The sequence below is a fragment of the Ptiloglossa arizonensis genome, chromosome 3, assembly GCF_051014685.1.
Source record: "Ptiloglossa arizonensis isolate GNS036 chromosome 3, iyPtiAriz1_principal, whole genome shotgun sequence".
In the NCBI taxonomy this organism is placed as follows: Eukaryota; Metazoa; Arthropoda; class Insecta; order Hymenoptera; family Colletidae; genus Ptiloglossa; species Ptiloglossa arizonensis.
The window spans coordinates 4,236,747-4,251,058 of NC_135050.1; the positions used below are offsets into that span (position 1 = coordinate 4,236,747).

Genomic DNA, 14,312 nt, shown 5'->3' on the forward strand with positions numbered 1-14,312 from the left:
TCAAATCGTTTAATGCAAGTAAGAGTCAATTTCATAAGAAACGAAGTGATTTCAAAGAGTGTCGTGTAGCAATGATATTGAATTGTAACGTTCAAAAGCCTGCTACTTACACTATGTAGTCAACGCTTGAACAGTGGCGCCCGAGTTTGTACGAACTCATATTTTATGAATTTCAAAATAAGCTTCTTAGGTATTTTTCTTTTTCTAGATCTTTTTCTAATGACACTAAAGCGTAAGAAAATACGAAAATTCTACTAACATGAATATAATTTATGTACGATATACAGGGTGATCTGTTTATCCCTATCGCATTCAGATCACAAAAATTAAAAACGATAGGCAAAATCGATTTACACAGGGTTCCTGTTGTTTTACTTGAGCTAAATGCGAAGAGGAATACACAATTTTTTAACCGTTTTATAATAACGATAAAAAATAACATGTGTTTTTTTTCAAACAGAACACACTATTTTTTTTTTTTTTTTTGTTTAACGAATTATAAATCTACGGTTCATCTTGAGAACAAGAAATACAAAAACTATGCTTCTATATTAATTTTCACTATTTTAATTTTAATTTCACAATTGTATATTCAAATATTGACACGTGGATCATCCTGTTGTTACCAATTTCGACATATACAAGGTGACAATGAATATGTGGGATCACTTAGTAGGATTAATTTCCGTATAAAGAGAAATCGAAAAGTCATTTATCATTTTACAATCAAAAATTTCGTTATCGAAATATGAATAGTCAAAGTTTATTGATTCGATACACACGTATCGCTGTGACAATTACTAATGCAAAGTAAAAACTTTTATATTTCTCACAAAATTATATTTCCCTCTTCATAAGAGTATCATCAATGTATTTCAGACTATTTTTAATTACACGTAGTTGAAAATTATACAGAAATGAATCATAACACATAAGTGAAAATACTATCTGATTTGGTCTAATTTTTATCAGAACATTATGCGTTTTATTGCAACATTACTATCGTACTATCTACATATATGTCAATCAGTTGATTGTGCATCCGATAACGAAATCTCAGATTGCAAAATGATAAAATACTTTTTAATTTATATTGGCACGATGAATTGATCTTGTAAAAAGGTTCCGCATTTTCGTTAACTTTGTATACTGGGTGTATGCATTAAATGTTTGCAATCTGTGGTCGTTTTACAGTTTTCTACATATTTCATTTTTGTATTTCAATGAGAGCGAATGCGTTTATCTTTCCTGATGTCACATTGGCCATAAGTACTGGTAAAAGATTCGTTTCCTTAATCTTTATTGTTTTAACGCAAACGTTGGCTTAAGTATTATGTGTCAAGTAATCGTCAAGTTCTCACAAGCTTGGTCCAAAAAGACCAAGGCATCTTCGCGCGAACATTAGTAATAGGTTACGTAGGACTTCGTTATTAGTATTATACATATGTATACTATCTTTGTGGCCTTTATGAAATTGGCTCTTCATTTCGTATCTATATTGTCCAATTGTGTCAATCCAATAACTTTGAAGACAACGCCACGCTGCTTTGTACATTATTGCATCATTCATAATGTATTCTTCAAATTGTAATTTTAAGAATGTCTTATCAATTTGAAAATATGAAAAATATTAAATGTGAATATAAAAGTTAGTCGTTAAGCCTTTTATAAATCTATGAAGCATTATTGTAAAAATTTGGTATAATATAACCTGAATATTTTGTATCGTTAAAGCCAACAATACGATGCAGAATGATATTATAATAGATTTTATATTGTTTATATACAAAAGTTTTATTAAAAAGATAAATGTTCTATTGTATGAGATAATGTAAGAAATATGATTGAAATCATCGAAGTTTTGTCTAAGGAATATCGTATACTATACAATTCGCCTGAGCAAATACACGCTGTCTTACAAGCTACCCTTGTGTCCGTCGTCAGATCGAACAAGTCAAGAGTGTGCATCATTATCCATTTATATGAGAATCAATCCCCACCTTCCCTGATCTATGATACTAAATGCAAGTTTAAACGACCGCCTACAGTCATTTAGCAAACTTACAACTCTGGAACACTCGCTTCTTGTTTCTCAACTAAACTAATCCTCGGTTTCAAGGTGGGATTTTACTCTCGGATTTATAGCGTAAAATCCTCCTCACTATTGTTTCTGTTTTTGCAGCGTGTGACAATATTATTGATAAATTGATATAGTTTTCCCAATGAAAATTAATTCAGAGCTTCACCCTATTTGAATTATTTTTGATTGTGTGTAAAATGAGACACTTCCAAACTCCACAATTACGCACGATTTCGAGCAAGGTCATGTTTATATTGAGTTTCAACACAATTGTGATATAACGGAAAATATAACAAATTTTATAATATTATAGATTGTGTTGGCATATGTCATCGGTACGCGTTCAATACCAATTAAAGCTAACAAAAATATTCGAACGCTTAGATCTACAATTTTTAACACGTCAAACATGGATGTTAAACTGAAGTGCTTAAAACAATATGATATCTATGGTAAGAGGAAAGTCTCGAAATGGTATTAGTAAAATTAAAAAATAATTCAACGAAGTATGAATTATATACAGTTGTTAGAGAGCGGAGAAGAAATTAATAGACCGTTCGAGTATTAATAATATAATATATTTCAATGGTAGTTTTTAAATATTATCCGGTGTGCAACAAAAGCGCTAAGACTAACAATCTGAATATCGTAGTTTTTGGATTGTATACATAAATTAGATGATGGGTGAAGGATGAATATGTCGAAATTTCGACTGTTTAATGGAAAAATTTAATGAATCAGAGGGAGTAATAGTAAACAAAAGGCTGATGATGCAATATAGTATCTACAATAGACAATGTGATTTAGAAATAGTAGTTTATTCAATAAGTTTTGTCGTTTTTTCCATTGTAAAAAAAGATACTATGACACTTCAACTTTGAACAACTGTAAATATACGAATGAGTCGACAGATCTACATGAAACTTTACACATGTTCATCAAACAGTAGTATCATCTTTAAAAAAATAAAACGACGAACCTGATAACTCTATTTCTTATCGAACGACAAAACTTATTCAGCAACCTATTACATGTTCATTTTTCAGGAAGTAAATCTACACACTGAGACGAATAAAAAGTGTCCTATGAACGTATATATTACGTCCTATATATACTTTGGTTTTCGAGTTACGGATAATTGAAGAAAATATTCAAAGTGTACCTTTTACCTACCAACATTTCTATTTCGGGACCGTTTAAAATCTATCGTGTATTCAACGAAAGCAAACAATGTACTGTACGGAACTGAAAAGTTGATCTCTGGAAAAAATTGAGAATCGCATCGGGTCAAAGGTTTTTATCGACCTTCGAAAGTCCGTAGCTAACAATAAGCAAAAATTGCTTAACTCTATCGACATTCCTCTATAATATGGTACTGCATCCCCCTTAAAGAGGTATTCTGGTAATCCGGTTTAAAAAAATTAATTTTCTTTTTACACTTTGAACAATTTCTTCGATCATTCATAATTCGACAACTAAGGTATGTAAGACATACGTTCGTAGGACGTATTTTGCTCAACTGTTAGTATGTAATTTCACCCCCAAAAGTATGGATATGTATTGATACTATAATGTAATACTAATACTAATATATAATAATACTATAAGAGAGGAAATACTTACGGAAGTTAATTCAAATGGATATATAATAATAATAATAAGTATGTAATAATAAGTAATAATAATCTGACAAGAGGCTGTTTTATTGATAATTATAATATTAATCCGCTATTCCCATATTTGAAACCTGGATAAATAATTTGTAACCATTCAGACTAGCCAAATCTCATTTCCATCAATAAGCGTTACTTCTAAAACTTCTCCTGTGAGACTAATGGGTTTGATAGAAGACAATGTACAATAACTTTTCTATGTTTACTATCTTTATCAATTATAATAGTTTAGTTAAATATAGTTCTCAAAGTCTGTTTCTAAACGAAGAAGTCGCTTAAAAACCATTGACATTTTACAGGTCGGTATTTCAGATCGTGTGACCCCAAATCGGTAAGGTGAAACATCTATCTCTTATCTTGTCTGTGACATCATTATCATGAGATGAAATGTCTATATTTTGCTGTGTTGATGACATCTTTATATCGAGAGATAAAGAAAATCGTATTTATGTTCTTGAAATCGACCTTTTTTATTTCGAATTAAGATTATTTTTAAACTTGTTGTATGCAACAGAGAAAACATATGAGTACGAGTAAGAAAAACTGACAGGAAGTAAATAAAAGGAGAATGAGCAATATAAGCTCATATATAAGCATAGTTAAGAATTTTAAACTTCGATAGTTCTCTATAATTTAATTAACAATTATGAGTAGCAAATTTAAACATTCAACATTAATTGTATTTACTTTGACTATAGTATTTCCTAGGAAGAATCTTCTTCTTTCTTTTTCCATTACTGCCAAATTTGGTGTTATAATAAGGGACTGCAAATTTTATAATATCACTACTATTATAATTACTAAATTAGTGTGGAAACTTTTACGAACACAAAAAGATTTTCTCAAACTTTTGTCATTTACAAACCTTATTTTTAATAATTTAAAAATTTTTATTAGCAGTTGATAAAATATCGACAAAATTATATATTCGATTTGTAAATCGACTAACACCTAACTTCTCTTCAGTGAGATTTCTTGACAATTGATAAGTAGTTGACACAGAATATAGAATTTTACATTAAAGTATATCGTGTTAGGGGCGTTTTATTCATATACATATGTTTTTCATTTACGAGATTCCGTTTGGAATTTAGTGCATAAGTATATGGCTTGTTCCTTAATATAATTTACTATAAGCTCTTGTCAATTTCTCGTTGACATTTGACATTTGTATTCAAAGTGCTATATAGTATGTATTTCCTATCAAAATACACTGTGCTATGGCAGATACTATAAAAATGAGCAATTATTAATAATTAGTACACAAAATCGCAATAATACGTTAAAAAAGGAAAGATTTGTGAACATAATGGAGGGTGTCAACGGACAACTACAGACCAAGTATCAAAAAATTGCCACAGAATATTCGAAAGTAAGGAAATAAATGGTTGACATACCACTTAACAATCTAAACAGTTTCAAGAAATCTATACAATAATGTATTGCTGTTTTTTGTTTTAGTATTGTTTACTTCCATTTGTTATACAAAATATTTGTTTTTATTATAACGTAATATTTATTAATATCTGTTTTGTAATTATTAACAAAAATTGTGTTCTATAGATTCGTGCTCAAGCAAATGTTCTAAAAAAAGCTGTAATCGATGAACAAACACGTAATGCAGATATTCGAGAACAATTGAAAGAGAAGGAAGTAGAACTTCGAAAAGCAGAACAAGAATTAGATAGTTTATCCTTTCGAAATCAACAATTGACCAAACGAATAACTGTATTACAAGATGAACTTGATAAAATGCAAATTAAATCTAAGAAAGGAAAGAATAAATCGGAAAGTAATAGCCAAATACCAGCACAACCAAATCATATCTTAGATGAAGAATTTCAAAAGAAAATAGTTGAGAATGCTCAATTATTATCCCAAATTAATGATAAAGATAGTGAAATTGAAAGTTTAAATGATAGGATACAACAACTGCAGTATAAATTAGATCATTGTGAAAAATCTAAAGTAGAATTAGAATGTCAATATCAAAGTACAGTAGACAAAATAGAAAGAGAAAGAAATGATTTACAAAGAAAATTAAATGAAAAACAAAGGCAAGAAGAAACTGTATCATGGTCTAGTAATGAAGGTAAACGAGATGGATATGATTTTGATGCTAGACTAGGACTTTCTAATCATCGTCAAACAGAATTATCTCCATTTTCATCACCATTGGCATCACGTAGATCATCAAAATCTATTGGCGAAGGAAAACCTCATAAAACACAAGAAGAAAATAATGAGTTTGACTTTCCAAAATCATGTGATGTAGAAAAAGAAATGAATTATTGGAAAGCGCAATATCACATACTTAAAATAAAATACGATGAAGTAGAGCAAAAAGAATGTTTAAGTAACACGCAAATTGAGAATGAGCCATTGCAACCAATAAAAATAAATCATATGGTAATATTTAATTTAATATTTCTTAAAACTTTTATAAGTTTTTGTTCAAAGTAATCTAATAATATAAATATGGGTAACAGATTGGAAGATTAACAGTACCTTTTGCAATACCAGAAGAAATTGAAGCTCGAGAAGCAAAAATCAGAGATTATTTTCTACAAGAGATTGATAAGTTAATAATAGATAAACATATTTATCATGTTAAAAATTTAGCTATGGCTGCTAATGTAATTATTTTCACTATTTCTCTTTAGAAGGACTATATTATTCTCCAATAAAATATATAATTTAAACCAACTTTTTCAGAGTGAAGTTATGCAAGTTCATGTAGACACAAGTGAATTAAAGAGGAAAAAATGTGAATCAGCACTCACAGAAGCATTTTCGAATTGTAGTATTTTACAAAAAGACAAAGAGATACAGGAAGGAAATTATAAAACACAACTTAGTACTATGAGCGAGCATCTTGCAAACATGAATGAGAAACTTATTTCTCAAACAGAGGAAATACAACAACTGAAGTTTGAACTTGCAAACAAGGTAAATGTTTATTAAAAAATGTAAACGTAATATTTTAAGTACTCTGTCCATGATTTAATAATTTTCAGAACAATAAAAAGGGAAAACAGAAGTGATATAGGTTAAATTTCAAGTTAGCAATTATTGACATTCCATCAGCAACACTAATTAATCAGAACTATTGGTAACTTTAATTTCATGTACATATGATTATACTTGACAAACAATAATTATAGTTGTTGATCATATCCTTACTGATGTATTGAAGGATTTCTGAAATTAGTATTAATTATTTATGAAATTAAAATAAGAGTTATTATTAACGTTCATTTCCTGAACGTTTATATAATACATAAAATTACATTTTAAATAGAATCATAAAATATACGGTATTAACATTTACACATATTCACAGTCAGTTTATTACAATGTCAATTGAACAATTTGTTCCTCAATATTTTAAATTAAAGTTTTTGTTTGTTTTACTTGTTATAAAATAAATTAAAATGTATAAGTATATAAATAATAAATGTTCGTAAGTATTTAATGTATACCAATTGTGATCGAATGAAACAAAAACTATGCTTCCTCAGCAAAAATATTAAAATATTAACAACTGTTATTTCCTCAAAAGAATAATAAACACAATATAGATCAAATTTCTCCACTGTAAATTTAGATGTACTATATGTGAAGAAACTGTTACATTTTAATTGAAAAGCTGGCTCCACAACTACAACCTTGCTCGGCCAAAGGATTATTTGTTATCCTAAATGCGGAACGTATTAATTCTGTGTGATATTCTATCGATGCTCCTTTAATATATTCTAAAGACGTTGAATCTATAACCACTTTGGCACCATCTTTTTGAAATACTCTGTAACAATATTACATTTGATTAACTTTCATAACAAGAAAAAAATTGTATAAATATTTTGGTTAATTTCACCATATAATCTTACTTATCGTCTTCACTTATGTTTGTGTCCAAGTCAAACTTGTATTGAAAACCAGAACAACCTCCACCTTCTACTGTCACTCTTAAATAAGCATTATCATCTGTAATTTCTTTTAAACGTTTAACACAGCTGTCAGTAATGATAATGCCATTTTCGGGCTTGACTGCAACTTCTGTTGACATTTCACTTAATGACGAAACCGTAGATACATTGTACCATGGAGAACTATAAACCAAAATTATTTTTCATAAATTGATTGCAAACGTTTTCGTATATTGATAATGTACGATTTAAATGATTTAAAAACAAAATATATTAAACACTGAACGCATATATTGTGACAAATAATTTTTTAAAGCTATATTTCAAACATTACTAATAGATTTTCGTAAGTGTATGTAAAACAAACCGAATGAAGTATTAAATCTAAAATTCACTTACATCAATAAACGTGAAAAATATCGGTTTGCGACAAAATTAGACGAGAGACCCCAAATCGTGTGTTGCAATTTCGCCATATTTCTAACAAATGTATGAAATCTACAATCTCACAACACATAGACGTGAATGAAGAACATTACTTTATCACACAGGATTTACCACCAAATTCATAGAATAATTATTGGAAACATTACATTAGAATTCTTAGTAATAAACCCTAGTTATATTATATTAATTACTGAAGAAAATCGCAATATTTTATCTTCATTGGAAGAGAAAACTGAGTGAGCACTATTGCATTCCTTCGTACAAAAATTCATTTTCATGTTTAGTGACTCAGTATGTAACAGTGTCAAAAAATATTAAAAGGAATAAATTTCATGAAAATACGTTGTATATCTGGAACTCGCCTTAAAGAATTGTAGAGGGCACTATACTAGGAAATTTTCCCTATCGCCCAATAACATAGAATACTTCTAGCAACAACATTGAAAGCAAAATAAAACCATATGATTTCGGAGAGGATCAAAACTGAATGAAATTATGCCTTGAAAAGAAGATAGATATAAATATAATAGAGTTTGTACAAGTTATGATTTATGTGTATAACATCAATGTATCATTTTAGGACCGAAACAGTAAAAAAGGGGTGAATATTAAAAATGCCTACAGTTCCTCAAACGGTATTTCGACCTACTGTATGTTAGACATATTTCAAATCTACTCCTGGTAATCATCGCGGAACAATGAAAATTTGCTGCAGTTTCGTAGTTTTATTTTGCATCTTGAACACATTTATGTACTGAAAAAATAAAAAGAAACAACTTTTTAATACCTCAATCCAGTTAAAAAAAAGTGCAAATAATTTATTTTTTTTCACAAATGCTCAAATTGCCTTTCATGGACCTTTAAACACTTTTAAATTTACCTCGGAAATAAAGATAAAGTATTCAGAAATTCTTGAATTTCCTGGCATGGTTCTTTTACTCTTTCCTTCCTAATATTTTAGATTGTTGGTTTTATAATGGAGATTAATATCTTATATATTTTTCTGAATATCTTTATGAGAGTGATACTAAACGATTTACAACTTCTTACCGATAAAAATGAGTCTAAACAGGACCTTTTGTTTCAACTATTTTTAATTGTAACTTATTCGAATTATTTCTGAAAACCTTTCAGTTGCGTATATTTAAAAACAATCCGAAAAAGTCATGTTTGGACTTATTTTCATTGAATAAATGTTACCAACTTATTGATAATACGTATTTTTTCGCCGAGAGCAGAGTTTACCCTATAAAAAGCTGGCTGTTGTCCCCATCATTTTTTATTTATTTTATCTGAGCCACTCAATGAATGTATACTGTATTTTCAGGAACCGCTTCGAAGTTCAGTTAGTTGATTTTTAAATCTACAATTGTTGGTCATTTGAATTTAAAAAATATAAACAATCTTAGCACAAATTGTTTACACCGACAACAGCGATCCCAAATTCGAACGAGAACGAATTCGTAGTAAGGTATATCGTTGTAGACTCTCAATAAAGCATCAAGTATTCATAAACAATAATTTGTTTGCAATTTAGATATTACCGCTGCTTTGATACATTGCTCGTAATGAAAAAATAAATACAATTTAATATGCGTAATGATCATTAATATTTTGGTAATTATTCATAGCGAAAAAATTAAATTGTATTCATTAAAAATAATATAAATCTGAGCAATAACGGTCTCAGGCTGGAGCATCGATCTAAACAACTTGTGCTAACATTTGGCGCTACACCTATTAAAAAGTTGGATCAGAGGAACAAAAAAAAAACAATTATTTAAAATGAAATACTTTATAATTTAATATATAAAGGCTAATTTTATAAGATTTTATTTATATTAGGTAAAATTGTTAACAATTTTTTAAACTAAATGTTCAAATAAGTTCATTAGGAGATTCTTGCAACTTATGCAAGAATATTATTAATATCATAAAAAGAATGGTAACTGTTGATGACATGTTGGGCAATATTTGACAATTCTTAGGAATTTATCCCAATTGCAGAATTATCGCCGATTGGACAATGATCCAGAGGACGTTAGAAAGCTTAAAAACTGTTTTAAGTTTGAAAAGCAATGTTAACAGGTTCATCGTCATCTTCGTCTTCATCTCCCTCGCTTTCAAATGTATTGTCCGGAATGTCATATAGTCTTATCATTGGTTTATTTGGGTCTTTCATAATGAGATATTTGCCATCCTTTTGTTTCATACAAATGTCAACAATGCATCGCAAAATACCCCAAGCATTGTCCATATTAAGATTGATTTGTGTTGCAAATTCATTTGGCTTGTATTGCTGTGTACCAAGAATAACATGTTTGCTGGAGTCTCTAACCATCGCCCTTGATACATATCCAAACTTTAGTTGATCTGAACCTGCTAATAATGCTTGAACAGTCCATTTAGCTAATTTGCAAGCATTATTTCGCAATTCGTTTGCCAATACAGCACCACGTTGAGTATCTAACTTCTGTCTCCATTCAACACCATTGGCTAACTTTGAATCCCATTCATTCAATGCTTTGATTGTTAAAAATTGCATTTCATTATTAGGACCTTGCATTACAGCATCATGTTCACATCTTGCAATAAGAACAATACCATTGTTTAAATCCCATTTTCTGTAACGGTATGCAACACTGGCAACATCACCTTCTTCTTCTTCTGAGATAAATGGATTTCCTTCCTCAAATTTATATCGAGGTTCATTGGACTTTAGTACTTGTTGAGAAAAGTTATGATTGATGAACGTAGCTTCTAAAGCTAGGTTTCTGGGGGAATTTAAAGAATTTCCATCATCTTGAGGAGGCTCAACACTGGTTTCATTCACAGTTAACAAATCAAATTCGGTACTGTCCCGTTTGTCAAAGAATAGTTTATCTCCAATTTTTTCAATTACGATATCCCACGAATAGTTGCTACGAGTACAGCACATAATTGTTGCTAAAATTGCATCTGTAGCATAAACATTTCCCTCTGTCTTTGAAAGTTTGCGTATTATTGGATCATCAGTGGTAGTAACTGTATGGAAAATTCTGTCAATCCTCTGTAGTGGCTTTTCATTTTTCACATTTACCCTATCATATGTTTTATCATAATATTCAAGAGAGCCGCAACATAAAATATCTTCTCCATCTTTCACATTAGGTAAAGACAGTTTTGCTAATCGTGGGAAATCCATTTCTTCAATAGTTACCCAGTCAGGTCTCACAGTAACAGATGCATCACGGATTTTAATTGGTGGTTGATTCTTATAATTACGTAACCCTTGCTGTCTACCCCAGCGTTTTGTTTGCCCTTTGCGTTCCCTTTCACGAAGTTTCAATTTACCCAGTTGTTGCATCTGACTCAACGCACCTCGCTGACCTCCACGTCCACGTATATTCCTCTGATTATGTCGGAAACGGCCACCGTGTTGGTAAGGTGGTTTCTGTATCCGAGTTGTGTCAACAAGGTGGAAAGTTGTTTCATCTTCATCATGATAGTATGCATATTGACTGCCGGAACCAAACTGTGATGTATACTTGTCTAAAATATTAAATAATTGAATAGTTTAAGAGTTATATTCTTTATATTTTATTATATAATATTTTTATTTTAAAATTTAATATTATTTAACAAATTCTAAACTAACAAAATGAATATTATAATATTTACACCAAGTAACTCAGAAAATAACAACTAATAAAACTGAAAATAAAAGTGAAATATTTCTACAGAAAAATATAAAATTATAGGTTATATAAACGTAAAAAGTTTGACTCACTGGGGAATTTTTTATCTTGGAAAGCCGGTGTGGTCCAGTCAGATATCTGCAATAGAAGGTAATCGAAAAGAATACATAACAAATGTTTGCGAAAAATAGTAAAAAGTTTTATAGAAATATTAATTATAAACCTTGCCCAATCTGTCGCCTTTTGAAAATGGTTGATAAGGTATATCCTTAAATTGATCAGGTAATTCACAAGGACCCCATCCGTCAGGATTATGTTGAATTGTAGGTGCTCGAAAATGTACTACCTCTTCTTCCTTTTGAACCTTATTGTCCGGAACCACCACATCATCCGTCATTCTGTACTTTTCAAAGGCGAAAGAGACAAATTCGAAGGTATTGTTCGTTTGCCGGAAGAACCAGCAACGCCATTATAAAGTAAACACTTAAAGGTTTATTCCTATCACTCACCCGATTTTTAATGTATCTAATCTAATTCGTAATTTCATCCAATTCTTAATGATCTTAGGTTGTCGTTTTAAACAGCTTTGATCCGTTAATGAGAGCTGATTTAATTTATAACTTACAATATCTTAAACAATTATTATTTATCAAATAGAGGTAAGGCTCAATGTATATTACATTAGGAATTACTATACTTCAGCCAGTGAGGGTTTAGAAGGTACTAAACAAAACCGTGCGATTGCGGTAGACTTGTGTGTCATACGAATCATTTCTGAAGAATTTTGAATTTTGTATAATTAAAAATAATCTGATTATAAAATATTCCGTCTCATTTTCATTATAAGAATCTTGCTAATACATTGATAATATTCCCATAAAGATACAATAAGAAATATAAAAGTTTTAGATTGATTAGTGCCTCTCGCCTTGAAGTTTGGCAAGCTGGGTTTTAAATTCACAGCTGTCAGCCGCTTTAGCCGAAGAACCTCTAAATAGTGATGGAGATAGTTTAAGGGTAGTTATACTTATTGCAAAAATAGATCCTCGTAAGATGTATCATAAGTAATCAAACTATTTATAAAATAAGACAATTCTAGATAAAAAATAGTGTTCGATGAAGAGCCCAAGTTTTGTAATTTGACGATTAAGAAATTGTGATGAATATAAATCGTGTCAAATGCATCGGAGAAGTCTAAAGAAATAGAATTTCAAAAATGTGAAGCAAAGCAGGTGTGTGCTGTGACACAATATTACTGGAACCAATACACTTTATAGTTGCAAAAGACACAGCGTTTGATTTCAGAGCGACGGAAGTCTTACAAAGAGAGGTTGCAACTGTGGCCTCGTTAACTTTTTTCAAACTTTTGTTACCGATTATAGAGCAAAAATAAGTAAACACATATTTGAGCTTTCTTACCATTACTCATTATTTATAAAGATATTTAACATTTAATTTTTTTAATTTCGTCTTGTACAGTTTCTTAAAAACATTATTAGTATGTAGATTTGTACCCTAAGTTTCTAAAGAGAATCTTATAAGAGATAACATTTTTTCCCGTTTATTTTTATTAATTTTTTCTTCATTTTCATATATTCTTCTATTTTTATATTATATTTCTATTCTGCTTTTTAATTATTTTGTATAATTTCTCGAACTGAATACAACGTAAAAACATGAAAAACAGGTGCATTAGCATTTATCAAATGTTCACATTACTGAAAATGTATATGTTTTTCGTGTTGTTACGTTCCGTTCCGTTCCATTCGAGACATAGTAAGAAATAAATTAAAAAACAGCAGAATAAAGATATACCAAAAATAAAAGAATATATGAAAATAAAGAAAAAATTAATAAAAACAATTTTTTCTCTTACGAGATATCCGAACTTCAGAACCTTGGGTATGAATTTACGTACTATTCACCTTCGCCAATGCAGCTATTACAATGCTTTTAATAAACTACATATGAGACGGAATTAAAAAAATTAAATGTAAAAATATCTTTATAAATAATGAATAATGAAAAAAAAGCTCATATATGTGTCTACTTATATTTTTTCTAGAATCAGCAGAGTTTATAAAAATTGACGACCCCATAGGTGCGGCCTCTTCTTGTCAGTTGTTATTTATAGCTCCTTAACCCATTTGCATCAAAGCGCGGAATAATCCACGAGTCGCGACTATACACTCCCATTTTACCAGTTGCAACTGGTACGTTTAACCATTTCTGAGAACTTTTTGGTTTCATTAGTTTAATATACATCAGTGTATTCTAAATAAGTTTTACTCTTTTGTGAAAATCTTTCAAACTGCCACTATGAGTGTTGCGGCACGCAAAAAAGCCTAAAAAAAATATTTTGCTATATAATATTGTGTATTAATCGTTTTAAACAGTATATTGTTAATAAACTCCATAAATAATTTTGATGCTCGTTACTGCACATACGATCAACCGCTCGCGGTGACACAGGTCAGTCGTCGGTTGAACGTTGCTGATGTTTGAA

At 29.9% G+C, this 14,312-nt stretch overlaps 3 protein-coding genes across 5 annotated transcripts; 1 reads left to right on the forward strand and 2 right to left on the reverse strand.

Annotated features, from left to right (window-relative positions):
• The first annotated feature begins 4,707 nt into the window (after positions 1-4,707).
• LOC143144152 (uncharacterized) lies at positions 4,708-8,934 on the forward strand. 2 transcript variants are annotated; one of them, XM_076306255.1, is made up of 5 exons: positions 4,708-5,125; positions 5,317-6,162; positions 6,243-6,389; positions 6,469-6,702; positions 8,710-8,934. In XM_076306255.1, exons 1-5 carry the CDS (start codon positions 5,063-5,065, stop codon positions 8,812-8,814), a joined length of 1,395 nt encoding a protein of 464 aa, XP_076162370.1. In that variant the 5' UTR covers positions 4,708-5,062; the 3' UTR covers positions 8,815-8,934. The 2 variants fall into 2 exon arrangements, with proteins under 2 accessions (XP_076162370.1, XP_076162371.1); XM_076306256.1 differs by lacking the exon at positions 8,710-8,934 and adding an exon at positions 6,771-7,122 and having other exon boundaries at positions 4,711-5,125.
• On the reverse strand, positions 7,070-8,396 carry LOC143144153 (iron-sulfur cluster assembly 2 homolog, mitochondrial). Its single transcript, XM_076306257.1, has 3 exons — positions 8,082-8,396; positions 7,644-7,865; positions 7,070-7,558 (listed from the first exon to the last, which is right to left on the reverse strand). Exons 1-3 carry the CDS (start codon positions 8,156-8,158, stop codon positions 7,384-7,386), a joined length of 474 nt encoding a protein of 157 aa, XP_076162372.1. The 5' UTR covers positions 8,159-8,396; the 3' UTR covers positions 7,070-7,383.
• A 980-nt stretch (positions 8,935-9,914) lies between the features above and the next one.
• LOC143144578 (eukaryotic translation initiation factor 3 subunit D) lies at positions 9,915-12,627 on the reverse strand. Of its 2 annotated transcripts, XM_076307145.1 has the most exons (4): positions 12,316-12,627; positions 12,030-12,204; positions 11,899-11,944; positions 9,915-11,660 (listed from the first exon to the last, which is right to left on the reverse strand). In XM_076307145.1, exons 1-4 carry the CDS (start codon positions 12,351-12,353, stop codon positions 10,192-10,194), a joined length of 1,728 nt encoding a protein of 575 aa, XP_076163260.1. In that variant the 5' UTR covers positions 12,354-12,627; the 3' UTR covers positions 9,915-10,191. The 2 variants fall into 2 exon arrangements, with proteins under 2 accessions (XP_076163260.1, XP_076163261.1); XM_076307146.1 differs by lacking the exon at positions 12,316-12,627 and having other exon boundaries at positions 12,035-12,148.
• Positions 12,628-14,312: the final 1,685 nt, after the last annotated feature.